We start from the raw sequence: 15,814 nt of genomic DNA, 5'->3' as shown, positions 1-15,814 counted from the left end.
GTTTGAATACGCATCGTCGCTTGGCGCATATTTCTTTCTCGGTGAGCATACTTCTTGTGTTTTGGTGTGTCGCTTAGACCACCTTCTCTGTCGACGCACCGGGGCTCTCTTGCAACACCGGGACTCTGGCAGCACTGGGACTCCTTCCACCTCGCCTTCTGACCTCTGGAGTCCATAGCGTCCCACGTCCGACTGCAGTCACCCCCTTGCGGATTGTCTTCCTCTTAAGTAACTCAAACACAAGAATCAAATTAGTGTTGTTTTATTTTTTATTTTTTTTTTTGAGATATATACAAGAGTTGTTACATTCTTGTACAGCCACTAGTACGCGTAGCGTTTCGGGCAAGTCCTTAATCCTATGGTCCCTGGAATACGATCCCCTGCCGCGAAGAATCGTTTTTTCATCCAAGTACACATTTTACTGTTGCGTTAAACAGAGGCTACAGTTAAGGAATTGCGCCCAGTAAATCCTCCCCGGCCAGGATACGAACCCATGACATAGCGCTCGCGGAACGCCAGGCGAGTGTCTTTACCACTACACCACGGAGACTGTAGATAATGTGATGTGAATTATAATGTGAATTATAATGTGAACTTTCCCTTCGCTGCTCAAGGCTCTTAGTCTATTCTCTTGTAACGGTTTCTTCCTCTTACCAGTCCACGGACTGGTAGAAACTTGTGTAAGGATTCATTCAGAACCTTGTATATCACATTTGTCAGACCAATCCTGGAGTATGCAGCGCCAGCATGGAGTTCGTATCTCGCCAAGTATAAGACTAAATTTGCAGAAGGTTCAGAGGTTTGCTATCAGACTAGTACCCGAAGTGAGGGGTAAGAGCTACGAGGAGAGACTACGGGAATTAAACCTCACGTCGCTGGAAGACAGAAGAGTTAAGGGGGGTCATGATCACTACATAAAAGATTCTCAGGCTAATTTATAACATAGATAAAGACAGTTTAACACACGAGGAACGCGAACAAGGGGACACAGGTGAAAATTGAGTACCCAAATGAGCCATAGAGACATTAGAAAAAACTTTTTTAGTGTCAAGAGTAGTTAACAAATGGCATGCATTAGGAAGTGATGTGGTGGAGGCTGACTCCATACACAGTTTCAAATGTAGATATGATAGAGCCCAGTAGGCTCAGGAACCTGTACACCAGTTGATTGACAGATGAGAGGCAGGACCAAAGAGCCAGAGCTCAATTCCCGCAAGCACAACTAGATGAGATACACACATACACAAGCCCAGAAAACAATCATCTTCTTGTTCCAAAATCACAAGATCATAAAAATAATACACAATAATAATAATAATAATAATAATAATAATAATAATAATAATAGCATGAGTGAAATAATGGGTTATAAACTGGTAGTGCATGCTGAGGACTCAAAAGTAAAGAAGAGTTTAAGGGACGATCTCATCTGTAAAACCTCTTATCACTTAATTGAATTTTGAGGTAGCACTATCACACTGCGTCTTGTAATTACTGTTTGGGGGGAGGTAATGGCGTGGGGCGGAAGGGAAGGGTCTCAGCATGGTGGGAAGGGAGGGGAAAGTACTTGGGGGTTAATGGTTGGTGAGAATTCTTGGGAGTTGGTTCTTTTTATTGCTTGAAATATGTCGTTTTCATTGCTTGAAAGAAGTCGGTGTTGCCACTTAGACTCTTGCTTCTCCTTAGGTTGTTCTCTTGGGTGCCTTTAAGAATTTCTCATTTCGTGTCATTTGAGTCATAATTTCTCATATTTTTATTGATATATTAAGGCATATAGATTAATAGCTACATTTTTGAGCTAGTTGCAAGAAGTTGGTAAACTCTAATTCAGGAAGAGATTACTTGCATCAGGTAACAAGATATGCAAGTAACATCTCTTGTGACTTGCTATTTTATTATTTTTGTAAATGTTGATAGACTAGATTTCAAAGGAATATAAAGACAAAAATGTCGTTTTAGAGCAGAGTTGACTGAGGAGAACAGAGACGCGGGTTCGAGCCCATTGAATTGCTACAATTTTAAAAGATTCATCACTTGTGTTGTGATTTCTTTGTGCAATATTAAAATATTTCTCCTCCTGCCCCTCTACTCTTTTGTTACCCTCTTTCATCCTGGGTCACCTTACCCTCTTCTCTTACCCTCTTGGGCAAAGGGTAACCTTACCCTTCTTGGGCAAAACTTCCTTAATCTTCACTCTCTTTTTTTTACTTAATTTACTCAGTAAAGTAAAAGAGGAATTAGTAAAGTAAAGAGGAATTAGTAAAGTAAAGAGGAATTAGAGTAAAAAGAGGAGGAGTAAAAGAGGAATTTACTCTACAATTCCACGAATTATCTGTATCTTGCTTTGAGCAATTTTCCATTGAATTTTACATCCATTTAATAGTTTGGTGGCCGAGAGTAAACTGCATAATCTAAATGGGCCCGACCAATGACACGGTGAGGCTGTGTTTACATTAGACTGATCACTATACCCTTGTTTACTGTTTACTCTATTTTGAACTTTGTTGAGTATTTCGTTTAAATTCTTAGTAATGATAACCCTTGGACCTTTTTTATTTTTTTTAATTTCGATGTTGTTCAGCTGTGGTGTCAGTGTGTAGGCTTAGAAAAAAAATGGCCTACAGTTCTCTCAGTATTAAACTACATATGACAATCCTTTGTCAGTTATGAATGCACTCTGTCTGTCTGTCTGTCTCTCTCTCTCTCTCTCTCTCTCTCTCTCTCTCTCTCTCTCTCTCTCTCTCTCTCTCTCTCTCTCTCTCTCTCTCTCTCTCTCTCTCTCTCTCTCTCTCTCTCTCTCTCTCTCTCTCTCTCTCTCTCTCTCTCTCTCTCTCTCTCTCTCTCTCTCTCTCTCTTACCATTTTTTGTCATTAGCTCATTCTTTCCATTTTTAACTCGATCTTCCCCTTTATCTCTCACCCATCTCCCCATTTCTCCCCAAAAACCCTTCCCCCCCCCTTCCCATCTACACTCCCTCCATACCTCCTCTCTCACCTCTCCCATTACTTCCCCTCTCCCATAATCTCCCCTATCCCATTACCTCCCCTCTCCCCATTACCTCCCCTCACCCCGCCAGCTCAAGGTAACACAGCTGACCCCTTAAGCACCATTCTGCCACTTAAAATCAATATTCCGCGAAAGCTGGATTTGTATTGGCCGTAGCACTTATCTCAGAATTTATTGGGGGGGAATTTATGAGTCGGAATTGTTTATTAGTTGGCGGGTAATGGGCGCGGGGGGCTTAAATTCCCGCCAGAATTACGACATTTCGGGAAGGGTGAGGCGGGCCGCTGTGGCCTAGGAGGATGAGAACAAGGACGTGTTGATTGATCAAGAGGTCTTTGGTGTCTTGCTGCGTGTTGTTGGTGGTGGTTGTGGTGGATGGTGGTGGTGTTGTGGTGGTCCTGGTGGATGTTGGTGGTCTTGTGGTGGTACTGGTGGTGGTACTGGTGGATACAGAGCCCCTAGTAGCTCTCTGGTCACCCTAGCAGCTCTCTGGTTCCCTATAGTGGCTCTCTGGTTCCCCCTAGCAGCTCTCTGATCCCCCCTAGCGGCTCTCTGCTTCCCCTAGCAGCTCTCTGGTCCCCCCCCCTAGCGGCTCTCTGCTTCCCCTAGCAGCTCTCTGGGCCCCCTAGCAGCTCTCTGGTGCCCCTAGCAGCTCTCTGGTCCTCCCAGCGGCTCTCTGGCCCCCCCTAGCAGCTCTCTGGTTCCCCCCCCCCTCTAGCAGCTCTCTGGTCCCCCCTAGCAGCTCTCTGGTCCATCCCCCCCCCCCCTAGCATGAGTTAATCAGACAAGGAATTTAGTCCTTCGCTGTGGACACCTCTGACCTGTGGTGAGTTGCCTGACCTCATCCTCATATAAATCCCTGTTCCCATTCCTCATTTCCATTTACATCCGTACCTCATTGGAGGGTGAAGATGCCGACCTTACTGGAGGGTGAAGATGTTGACCTTACTGGAGGGTGAAGATGCACTAATACTCGGGAAAGGTCAATTATTATTATTAAAGAGTTACAAAACTCCACTCATGCCCAGAGTGACCTTATTGAAAGGGCTAAAATGCTCCAAACTGACCTTAGTGAAGAGTTAGAACGCTCCACTAATGCCCTACGGGGGGGAGAGTGGCCTTGGAAATAGCTTTGACCTCAATCTAAGACGGAAATGTCTTCTAGTTACGAAAGAATTCTAGAGGATAGTTTCAATAAAATGTGTTTCTAATAACGTTTAAAACTGTATTAGAAAATACAACTTAAATTAATTGGAGTCTTTGATCAAACCTTTGTATGCCAGGTTTTCAAGCGCCTTAATAATATACATTCTTGCAACAAATTACAGAGAATGTTAATACAGTAACAACAGAAAACACTCGGAAGTAAATACATTCGTCTCACCCAAAAAAAAGCTTCCATTTTCTGTGTCATTTTCGTTCAGATCTGCAGAAGTGTACAAGAGACACGCTTATGGGTATATGTTTCAAGCACCAGTGATACCTGTTGTGGAAACGTAGGATTTCTGTTGTGAAAAACGTAGGGTGTCAGCCTCTCCACCGACAGCTGAAGAGGCCGGGGTCCAAGAGCTAAACAGCTCAATCCGGCTGACACAAACAGGTGAATACACGGGCTTGGCATGCTCAACTTGGCATATTAAGCCGCGGCGACCAGCTCTTGCTCAGCCTTCTGCCGGCTTAGTCGCCCCCCTTCGTCCGGTAACATTTCATTTCCGGTGGTCATTCCGTTCGAACAGACCAGAATTGCTTTCACGGCCGCGTTGGGGCCGGCCACCTCGCCTTGCCGCCTCCTCCGTTTTCTTTCAGTGTGTGCTGAGGTTGCCATGACCACCGTCTCCGTTTTCTGTAACTTTTATATTTTTTGGGGTACTTTACCTGAATTTACCTGAGGGCCATTAATACTAGTGGCCTCGACGAGGACAGGAAGCTGGCGGCTTGTCAAAGGCCATGATGATCTCTCTTATCGGTATTTTAAAAGCCTGATGTTTGCATTATTTTTTTTTTCGTCGGTGGTAAAAGTTATGTAAATTATAGATTATTTGTTTGTTAATTTTTTGCTATTTGGGTTTATTGTTAGTATTTCTCATATTATTATAAATTGATTCTCTCTCTCTCTCTCTCTCTCTCTCTCTCTCTCTCTCTCTCTCTCTCTCTCTCTCTCTCTCTCTCTCTCTCTCTCTCTCTCTCTCTCTCACTCTCTCTCTCTCACTCTCTCTCTCTCTCTCTCTCTCTCTCTCTCTCTCTCTCTCTCTCTCTCTCTCTCACTCTCTCTCTCTCACTCTCTCTCTCTCTCTCTCTCTCTCTCTCTCTCTCTCTCTCTCTCTCTCTCTCTCTCTCTCTCTCTCTCTCGCTCTCTCTCTCTCTCTCTCTCTCTCTCTCTCTCTCGCTCTCTCTCTCTCTCTCTCTCTCTCTCGCTCTCTCTCTCTCTCTCTCTCTCTCTCTCTCTCTCTCTCTCTCTCTCTCTCTCCCTATAACCTCTAGGTTTTCATGGGATTAATTAAACAGGCGGGCAGTATATTAATTAAAACTGCGTGAAATACTTAAATACTTGAAGTATATCTTCATTTTTAATATGATTTCAAGAGTCCTGGGAAATATTACAGACAAAACTTTTAAGTTTTAAAATCAGTTTAACAAAAACACGCATCGACGCACGTGCGCGCCCGCATGTAAACGCATGCACGCGCACACACACACACACACACACACACACACACACACACACACACACACACACACACACACACACACACACACAGTAGGCGGGATCCAAGAGTCAATGCTCGATCCTGCAAGCACAAATAGGTGAGTACACACACACACACACAAACACACACACACACCCAGGATAGAGCCCCGTTGTAGTTCCCAGGTGCCAGAGGTGAACAGAGGCATCAGGTGGAATAAACTGAAACGTACTCTCCCTCTATATCCATCAACATGTACTCACCTCCCTACCCTATATTCCTTTCCCTCAGGCCAACGTGACGAGAGAGGAGTACGACGAGGCGTATACTGAGTACATGAGACTGGTGAAGGAGGAGGAGGCGAGGAGCGCCGACTCGTACTCCAGAGACGACGAGGACGAGGGCGAGAACGAGGACGAGGACGGGGCACGGAAGCCAGCCCATCGTCCACGGAGACCCACAGTCGCGGATTACCGCTTCTTCAGCACGGGCGTCACGCACCAGTCACGGAGTGAGTAGCAGCAGAGAGAGAGAGAGAGAGAGAGAGAGAGAGAGAGAGAGAGAGAGAGAGAGAGAGAGAGAGAGAGACGAACGCTGCAACACAACCCAGTAGTCTCACGGTCGTGTTTGCGACGTAAGAAATACTTGAGGGGTTTTACCACCCCAATGGTCTTGTTACCTCGACTTGGGTAGATGGCCTCCAGGCTGGAGGTAGAGGTAGATCTACCTAAGTGGAGGTAGACTCGGGTAGATAACCTCCAGGTTAAAAAAAAAAATCAAAGAACACAGACATATTTTGTCTAAATTAACTTCAGAATAACTTCATTTGGTTTTAATTATTGTTGTGTATGGAAAACTTGTATTAAAAATACTGTAAATATATTCATAGATATACCATAGACAATTACACAATTTTTTGTCTAGATTTTCGGGAAAATAATTTAAACAAATTTTTAATATATTAATGTTAATAGGTAATTATTATTTAAGGGAAATCTGATTTTTGTTAAAATCGCAGATGTTTTGTTTAAGAACATTGCAGGGGGGGGGGAGGGGTCGAAGTGTTGGCCAATACACGTGTTTAAAAACTAGATTAAGAAACAAGTAGAGTATTGCGAAGACTAATAATAAACAGCAGCTCCCCTATGACTCTCTAACATCTCCATTGCTCAAACAATTATATATTAGCGATAAGACCTATCATTAATGTATAATGACTTACTGTAAATATATAGTTCTTGAAATGGAACATTCTCTGTAACTACCTGACATTGTAAATTATAAGGTGTGAAGGATAGATGGAATTGTTTATGTAATAATATAAGATGAGGTCTGATAAAGACCTTTTGTGCCCTCTGTAAAGCTTTTTGCGCTACCGCTCACAGGATGGGTATGGGGTGCAAATAAACTAGCCACCTTTGGCGGCAACAATCAATCAAAATCAATCACCACCCGTGTGTAGGCCCACACACACACACACACATGTGTCTAGCAATTTAGATTTGATAATCCAGTAGGCTCAGGAATCAGTACACCACTTGATTGACAGTTGAAAGGCGGGACCAAAGAGCCAGAGCTCAACCCCCCGCAAGCTCAACTAGGCGAGTACACACACACAAACATTAGTGTGTGTGTGTGTGTGTGTGTGTTACATAGTTACATACTAGTTACATATAGTGTGTGTACTCACTAAGTGAGTACTTACTAGCTGAGTACACACACACACACACACACACACACACACACACACACACACACACACACACACACACACACACACACATTATGTAACTCTTCATATAGTCCAGTGAAGCTCCATAAATACCCTTGCACATAGACATGTCAATTAAAAAAATTAAAATAAAACAGGAGACTGATCTTGCGTAGCGTTAATATTCTGCTTCTTCAATAGACGCAAGATTCCTAATGGCCTTATCTCTCGAGTCTTACACTGTGATGTCTTGCTGGAGGCGCTTCTTAACTCTCCAAGAACCTTTCCCCATGACGGGTTTACTGATGGCTACATTTCTGAGCTGGTTAGCGAGCCCTTCCCTCCACCAGGGTCTACAAGTTTACACTTCTCTACACCTGACTGCATTCTTGGCTTTTATTTTCGCGAGATCTTCGAAGTAAAGTAAATATTCTTGTAGGCAGACTAACTTCATATTGATCTGGGAAGATGGCAGGTTCAGGGGCCTCCATATTAAAGCAATCCGTCGGGCCTAACAAGGAGCCTAATTAGACGCAATTAGTTCGTCGCTCCGTAATGTGATTTGACCTCTCTGGAAGTTGGGAGTTTGATGGAGGTGTGCGTGGTGGGGGAGAAGGCTGTGGGGAGGAGGATGTGGGGAGGAGGATGTGGGGAGGAGGATGTGGGGAGGAGGCTATGGGGAGGAGGCTGTGGGGAGGAGGCTATGGGGAAGACTGGGTAGAGAGCAGGGGGGGGGGAAGAGAGGAAGCTTGGGTAAACAGTAAATCATCGTACTGTTCCCCGTTTTCTGTTTTGGGTCCTCTGGTAGGTTAGGATAAGGGCACTTTAGTACGACTGTCTTTTGACGTTGGGAGACCTTAAAAGGACAGGCTGCTGAGCCATTGGCATCCTCGATATAACCCTATTCACTAGACACAACATCCTGGAGTTATAGCCAATAGTTCGAATCTGTTCTATAGCCCCCTGCTCGAATCCCTTCGCTATGAACGCTTCACTCACGTGCTCCAAGTGTAAATAATTGTTTACAAAACTTAACCAACTCATCCAATTCATTCTAGGTCTAACCATACACCAAAATTCGAATATATAATAATATTATTTTCATTTGAGAAAATACTAAATTTTTTAATACACTGTCGGTTAAAATTATTGAATGTGGCTTTGGAGTCGGCCGCAGCTTGGACGAGCACAGCCTGAGGGCAGGATGTGTGTGTGTGTGTGTGTGTGTGTGTGTGTGTGTGTGTGTGTGTGTGTGTGTGTGTGTGTGTGTGTGTGTGTGTGTAAAAGGGTTTTTCATTTACAAACAGAAGGTTTACAGCAGTTATCTTAAGGAGCATCTAGTGATTGTTTACGAGGACGGCTGCGTCACAGCTGGGACGAACATGTCAAGGATAAACTCTCTCTTCATGTGTCATGACTTGTTTACAGTCTAGCGAGCTCGAAGAGTGTTTCGGTTACCTCGCCAGCTCGAAGAGTGCTTCGGTTGCCTCGCAAGCTCGAAGAGTGCTTCGGTTACCTCGCCAGCTCGAAGAGTGCTTCGGTTACCTCGCGAGCTTGAAGAGTGCTTCGGTTACCTCGCGAGCTTGAAGAGTGCTTCGGTTACCTCGCGAGCTCGAAGCGCGCCTTTCATAATGGCGCGCTTCGAGTATGACTCCGTAGCCCCTGGCAGGGCTCTGAGGACAAGAAGCTGGGATATGCAGGAGTGAAGAAACAGAGAGCTCAAGCCCCTTGGGATCATAGAGGCCTCGAACGCTGATCCTGGTAGAAATGAGGTCCTGACACACGCGAGACACAGTCCCGTGCGTGTCTACCCACGGGACTGCGAACTCACTCAGGAGAGTCGTCGGTGACATTCCACAATGTGGGAGAGACAACATGAGGTGGACAGGATGAGGGGGAAGTGTTGAGAGTACTTGAACTTGCTGTTGTACCAGTATTAAATGCTTAACATTCAGTTATTGCTGTGTATTCCTGGAGTTTACCTGGAGTGGGTTCTGGGAGTAGTTTCTGCAACCCGGCCCGAGATCTGGCTTGACGTGTGATAACTTGGTCCAATAAACTGATGCTACTGCTGCTGCTGCTGGTACTGCTGCTCCTGCTGCTGCTGCTGGTATTGCTGCTGCTGCTGGTGGTACTGCTGCTGCTGGTACTGATACAGCAACAGCTAGTGCTGATGATTAAAAAGGTAGGCAGGAAGGCTTGGGGCAGCACCTCGCCTTGTACGACACATTTCCTTCTCTCTCTTTCTCTGTGTCCTTAACATGTGATATAGACAGATATAGCTGCAGGGATTGTTGTTGTTGCAACATAACCTGGAACAATTATGGTGCAACAATACGATAATGTTGCAATGAGATTATATGTTATGATAGACTTGCTGGCTTCTTTGTAAAGCAGCGCACGTATAGTCATACTGTCTTGGCGCCCTCTCATAATTGTGTAACCTTGCCTAATTATATTATTTTGTATTATTTCATGATCATAGACATACTGTCGTATGCTTCTATAATCGAGTTTGGTGGGTGAGGTGGGAAGCAAGGGAGAGGGTGAGCACCTTGACCCTATGAAGGAAGGCTTCTTTCTCTCTCTCTCTTAGAGTTTTGCGTCTCAAGGTATCCTTGACATTATCTCCTTTGGTCCACCCAATAGGTCTGTCTGGTCGATACAATGGTCTAAGCTTCTATCAGGATCGGCGTTCGAGGCCTTTATGATCCGAAAAGGTGGGGGGGGGGGGTTGAGCTCTGTTTCTTCACTCCTGCATCTTCATATTCCAGCTCCTTGTCCTCATATCCCAGCTCCTTGTCCTCATATCCCAGTTCCTTGTCCTCATATTCCAGCTCCTTGTCCTCATATCCCAGCTCCTTGTCCTCATATCCCAGCTCCTTGTCCTCATATCCCAGCTCCTTGTCCTCATATCCCAGCTCCTTGTCCTCATATCCCAGCTCCTTGTCCTCATAACCTAGCTCCTTGTCCTCATATACCAGCTCCTTGTCCTCATAACCCAGCTCTTTGTCCTCATATCCCAGCTCCTTGTCCTCATATCACAGCTCTTTGTCCTCATATTCCACCTCCTTGTCCTCATATCCCTGCCAGGGGCTATAGAATCATGCTGGATTAGTTAGGGCTGTGTGCTGGTATTTATCCTATAGTCCAGCCTCCTGTGTGCTGCTTGTAAGGTTGAGCTCTGGCTCTTTGGTCCAGCCTCTCAATCAACTGGTGTACAGGTTACTGAACCTATTGGGCTCTATCATATCTATATTTGAAACTGTGTGCGTATGAAGTCTGCCTCCAACACATCGCTTCCTAAAGCATTCCATTTGTCGACTATTCTGACACTGAAACTCTAACGGTGTAGTGTGGTGTGTTGCGTGTGCGTGTAGTTAAAACACAATTAAAACCGGTTTGCATATTAAAATAATTTGTCAGCGCCTTCCCATAAGCTATTGAAATACAAACTCCCGTTTTCTAAACAAATCAGTGTTGCCAAAAACGTTTCAGCCGAACACGACCAGTAATTATGGAGGCAATATAATATTACCTGGATTATATTACCCGGGGTATTCCCTCACAAACACCCCAGATATTCCCCCCCGCTCATATACTGACCCAGATAGTCGCCAATCAACCTGCCTGACATTTGACGACTCGGCTCTTTTTAAGCTGTCCCTGAACCCTCTCCTGTTTAAAAAAACAAAACAAAAAATAGCAAAACAGCTTGTCATTTTCTTGCCTCATGATTCCTGTTTAATATTCTAGTGTTACCGTCTACCCGGTGCCCCCCCCCCACCCGTCTACCCGGTGGCCCCGTCCCCTCCGGTCTACCCGGTGCCCCCCCACCCGTCTACCCGGTGGCCCCGTCCCCTCCCGTCTACCCGGTGCCCCCCCCCACCCGTCTACCCGGTGCCCCCCCCCCACCCGTCTACCCGGTGCCCCCCCCACCCGTCTACCCGGTGCCCCCCCTCACCCGTCTACCCGGTGCCCCCCCTCACCCGTCTACCCGGTGCCCCCCCACCCGTCTACCCGGTGCCCCCCCACCCGTCTACCCGGAGCCCCCCCCCACCCCACCCGTCTACCCGGTGGCCCCGTCCCCTCCCGTCTACCCGGTGCCCCCCCTCACCCGTCTACCCGGTGCCCCCCCCCCCCCACCCGTCTACCCGGAGCCCCCCCCCCCACCCCACCCGTCTACCCGGTGGCCCCGTCCCCTCACTGCCCTGGTTTTGGCCCGCACTCCTCTACAAGGTCCTTCAGGGTCACCGCTGCCCTTTGTACATCTTAAGCTAACTTTAAACCTGAGAGTAATGCTCTGATTAAACTTTCACTTTCAGCGCCTGCGTGGTAGGCTCGTCTCTAGGTGTGTGTGTGTGTGTGTGTGTGTGTGTGTGTGTGTGTGTGTGTGTGTGTGTGTGTGTGTGTGTGTGTGTGTGTGTGTGTGCTTGTGTGTGTACTCACCTAGTTGTGCTTGGGGGGGTTGAGCTCTGGCTCTTTGGTCCCGCCTCTCAACCGTCAATCAACTGGTGCACAGATTCCTGAGCCTACTGGGCTCTTTCATATCTACAGTTTAAACTGTGTATGGAGTCAGCCTCCCCCACATCACTACTTAATGCATTCCATCCGTTAACTACTGATACTGAAAAAGTTTTTTTTAATATCCCTGTGACTCATTTGGGTAATGAATCTACAAACTGAGTGTGTGTATTCACTTAGTTGTGTTTGCGGGGGTTGAGCTCTGCTCTTTCGGCCCGCCTCTCAACTGTCAATCAATCAACTGTTACTAACTACTAATTTTTTTTCAATCTGGACAAATTGCAGGAATCGTCTAGAAAATGGCTACTAAAGTTTAACCAAGCTAAGTGTAAAGTAATGAAATTAGGTGAAGGGAGCAGGAGGCTGAACACAAGGTACCATCTGGGAGGAACAATCCTGTAAGAGTCAAATAGAGAGAAAGATCTGGGGGTTGATATCACACCGAATCTGTCCCCAGAGGTCCACATCAAAAGGATACCATCAGCGGCATATGCTAGACTGGCCAACATAAGACCTGCTTTTAAGAAACTTGAGTAAGGAATCATTCAGGATCCTGTATACCACGTATGTCAGACCAATCCTGGAATATGCAGCTCCAGCCAGGAGTCTATACCTAGACTATAGACTAGTCTATACTTAGATACGAGGACACACAAGACAAAGTTAGAGAAGATTGAGCGGTATGCCATCAGACATCAACCAGACAGGTGGTTGGGCACTATTCCTTAATTCCCCCCCCCCCCCACCCATCCCGTCCAATCCCAAATCTTTATCCTGATCCCTTCCAAGGATCAGGATATAGCCATAATGGCTTGGCGCTTTCTCCCGATAATAACCTTAACTCTCAAGTTGTTAGACCTTGCTAAATTACCTAACCATCGGCATTTATATGATCGTTCGAAATGATGCTATATCATGCGAAGTTTCCGCCGTTCGATGTTCGGCCAGGCGTCCTTAATATTCTTATTCTCCTGTTTAAAATAGTCCAATTCAAAGTTTCGTAGAATTCAAAGTTTCGTAGAATTCAAAGTTTCGTGGAATTCAAAGTTTCGTAGAATTCAAAGTTTCGTAGAATTCAAAGTTTCGTACCATTCAGAGTTTCGTACCCATGTTAAGTGTGCCATCTGTTGAAATTGCTGGACCGAAATTATCCAACCGTGTGGACGTTTGCGATATTTTGAACCTAGCCGACCGTTCTAAATTACCCGATCTTTCGTACTTACCCGACCGTCGCAAATTGTCGGAGTTCCTGAATTATCAGACAGGAGTGTGGCAATAAAAATGGCCTAAAATCATCAGGATATCCTTTTAATAAGGGAATCGTGTGTGTGTGGGGGGGGGGTGTGTAACACGACCTCATTTAAAATATTTTCTTCAAGCTTAGTCTCTGTTAATGCGACAATATCTGGGACTTTGAGCTGAATTATATCCTTCAACTCCAATATTTTCGATCTCACTCCATCTATATTGGTATATACTATTTTTAGGAATATGTTCCCCTTCCCTTTGTTCTTTACACCCCTTTTCTTTAATGATTTTGTTGCTTTGTCTTTATGTACCATTTCACAAGCTTTCCAGTCCCCTGACACTTTGTAGAAAAAAGAATTCCTCTCTTCTTCAATTGTATCCCCATTTAGACGTTTCGCTTCAGTGAGGTTCATTTTCAGCTTTTCTCTGTCCTCTTTTGAGAGGTCTTGTCTTATTGACCACAGTTTGCCATCCTCGTCACATTGCAGTTTTCTGGTATTTCGAAGCACTTCTGTCATATATTTCACTCCATTAAACGTCACCTTTAAGAGGCGGTTCTTGTCTTTCTCATATTTTCCTATCCTCCTAAAATCACTGACATGCATCTTTGAATTTAGGCCTTCTATTCCTACTATTTTTTCTATGATTTTCATCCCTTCTGCTACTCAGTCCACCATAGATGAAATTTCCTTCTCTACACATCCAAAAGCTATTATGGACTTACTTCTATCTATAGTGTTTTGTACCAGGGGGGAGTGGTGTGGAAACTCCACAGTGGTGCTGATGCTTGCCTGCGTTGCATATACGCTGCTGATGTTATTTTGTTTGTGTGTGGCTTTGGTGTTATATCATTCTCCTTCCTGTCGGATGTGTGCCTGGCACTGGTCTGTAGTCAGCGTGGAATATATATGACTCTACCATTCCTTAATGTGTGCCTTTACGCTCTCATGGTCCAGTATTGGCACCATTTGTCTGGGGTCAGGACAACAAGGTGAGTGTGAAGCCAGAAACGCTACGGTGAGGTCAGAAACGCTACGGTGAGGCCAGAAACGCTACGGTGAGGCCAGAAACGCTACGGTGAGGCCAGAAACGCTACGGTGAGGCCAGAAACGCTACGGTGAGGCCAGAAACGCTACGGTGAGGCCAGCAACGCTACGGTGAGGCCAGAAACGCTACGGTGAGACCAGAAACGCTACGGTGAGACCAGAAACGCTAGGGTGAGACCAGAAACGCTACGGTGATACCAGAAACGCTACGGTGAGGCCAGAAACGCTACGGTGAGGCCAGAAAAGCTACGGTGAGACCAGAAAAGCTACGGTGAGACCAGAAACGCTACGGCGAGGCCAGACACGCTACGGTGAGACCAGAAACGCTACGGTGAGGCCAGAACCTTAGGGGTAGAGATATTAGAATGAGTCGAGAAGCGTTATAGGGTGAATACACGAACGTTGAAGACTTTTAGACTTTAGACGTAAACTATATTTAGCATGTCAAATTATATATTTTTTTGATGAGTGTTTAAGTTAGCGGGTGAAGGTTATGTTGATGATTTTGATTATCATCCATGTTGATGAATAGTGTATTGCTCTTAGGTGTTGGGAGTATTGTTGCAGGTGTGCCAGGGAGTGTTGCTGCAGGTGTGCCAGGTGTTGTTGCTGCAGGTGTGCCAGGAGGTGTTGCAGGTGTGCCAGGAGGTGTTGTTGCAGGTGTGCCAGGAGGTGTTGTTGCAGGTGTGCCAGGGAGTGTTGCTGCAGGTGTGCCAGGAGGTGTGTTGTGTAGAGCAGTGCCTCGGTGTGGGGGCTTTGTTGTGTCATCTTGCTAAGAGACAGTGTTGTTTGCTCGCTCTCTCTCTCTCTCTCTCTCTCTCTCTCTCTCTCTCTCTCTCTCTCTCTCTCTCTCTCTCTCTCTCTCTCTCTCTCTCTCTCTAATTCTCATTCAAGAGCTAATTCTCTAATTCACAAGATTGATTGATAAAGATTAAGCCACCCAAGAGGTGGCACGGGCATGAATAGCCCGTAATTCACAAGTTCAATATTTATTCTGAATATTCAGGTGGGGGGGGGGAAATTATAGAGATGGGAGACTGTGAGTCAATAATTGGTTATTTTCTTCCTTACAATGATCAAAACTTGGGCGTTTTGGCCATTCAGTTATCTTTAAAGTTATCGATTTTAATTTCCAAGTTCAAATAGATGAATTATCAATCTTCGTTTACACTCTCATGCTTCATCTTAATTATTATTACGAGGGGAAATGGGGCTGTTGGGTTGTTTGGGGAAGGGAAGGGAGAAGCTTGAGGAAAGGAGGGGAGAGGGGGAGAAGGAAGAGTATTGCAGGTCTAAGGGGTTGGGAGTGGGTGGGGAAAGTGTCTCAAGGGGAGACCCTAAGGGGGACGGGAGATATCCCCCTGACTGAAGGGGGAGGGGTGGGGTGGTTCCCCGCTTCCCCCTTCCTCAGGGGGGGAAGCAGGTGGTGGTGTGTTGAGATCAAGGATTACGAGGCGTTACGTCACTTTCCCACAGTTTGGTGTGTGTGTGTGTGTGTGTGTATGTGTGTGTGTGTGTGTGTGTGTGTGTGTGTGTGTGTGTGTGTGTGTGTGTGTGTGTGTGTGCGTGTGTGTGTGTGTGTGGACCAGGAT

The 15,814-nt window shown here is 45.9% G+C and overlaps 1 protein-coding gene across 1 annotated transcript in view; it reads left to right on the top strand.

Moving 5' to 3' along the window:
• The window catches only part of mav (maverick), a 148,846-nt gene that overhangs the window by 97,550 nt on the left and 35,482 nt on the right, over window positions 1–15,814 (top strand). Inside the window, exon 2 of the mRNA XM_069300695.1 lies at window positions 5,985–6,204. Within this exon, the coding sequence (XP_069156796.1) occupies window positions 5,985–6,204 (220 nt within the window). The remainder of the gene's footprint in view (window positions 1–5,984; window positions 6,205–15,814) is intronic.

This window comes from Procambarus clarkii, chromosome 44 (assembly GCF_040958095.1).
Source record: "Procambarus clarkii isolate CNS0578487 chromosome 44, FALCON_Pclarkii_2.0, whole genome shotgun sequence".
Lineage (NCBI taxonomy): Eukaryota > Metazoa > Arthropoda > Malacostraca > Decapoda > Cambaridae > Procambarus > Procambarus clarkii.
Note: the sequence above shows the minus strand (reverse complement) of the source record. Positions and strands in the feature narration are given on the sequence as shown.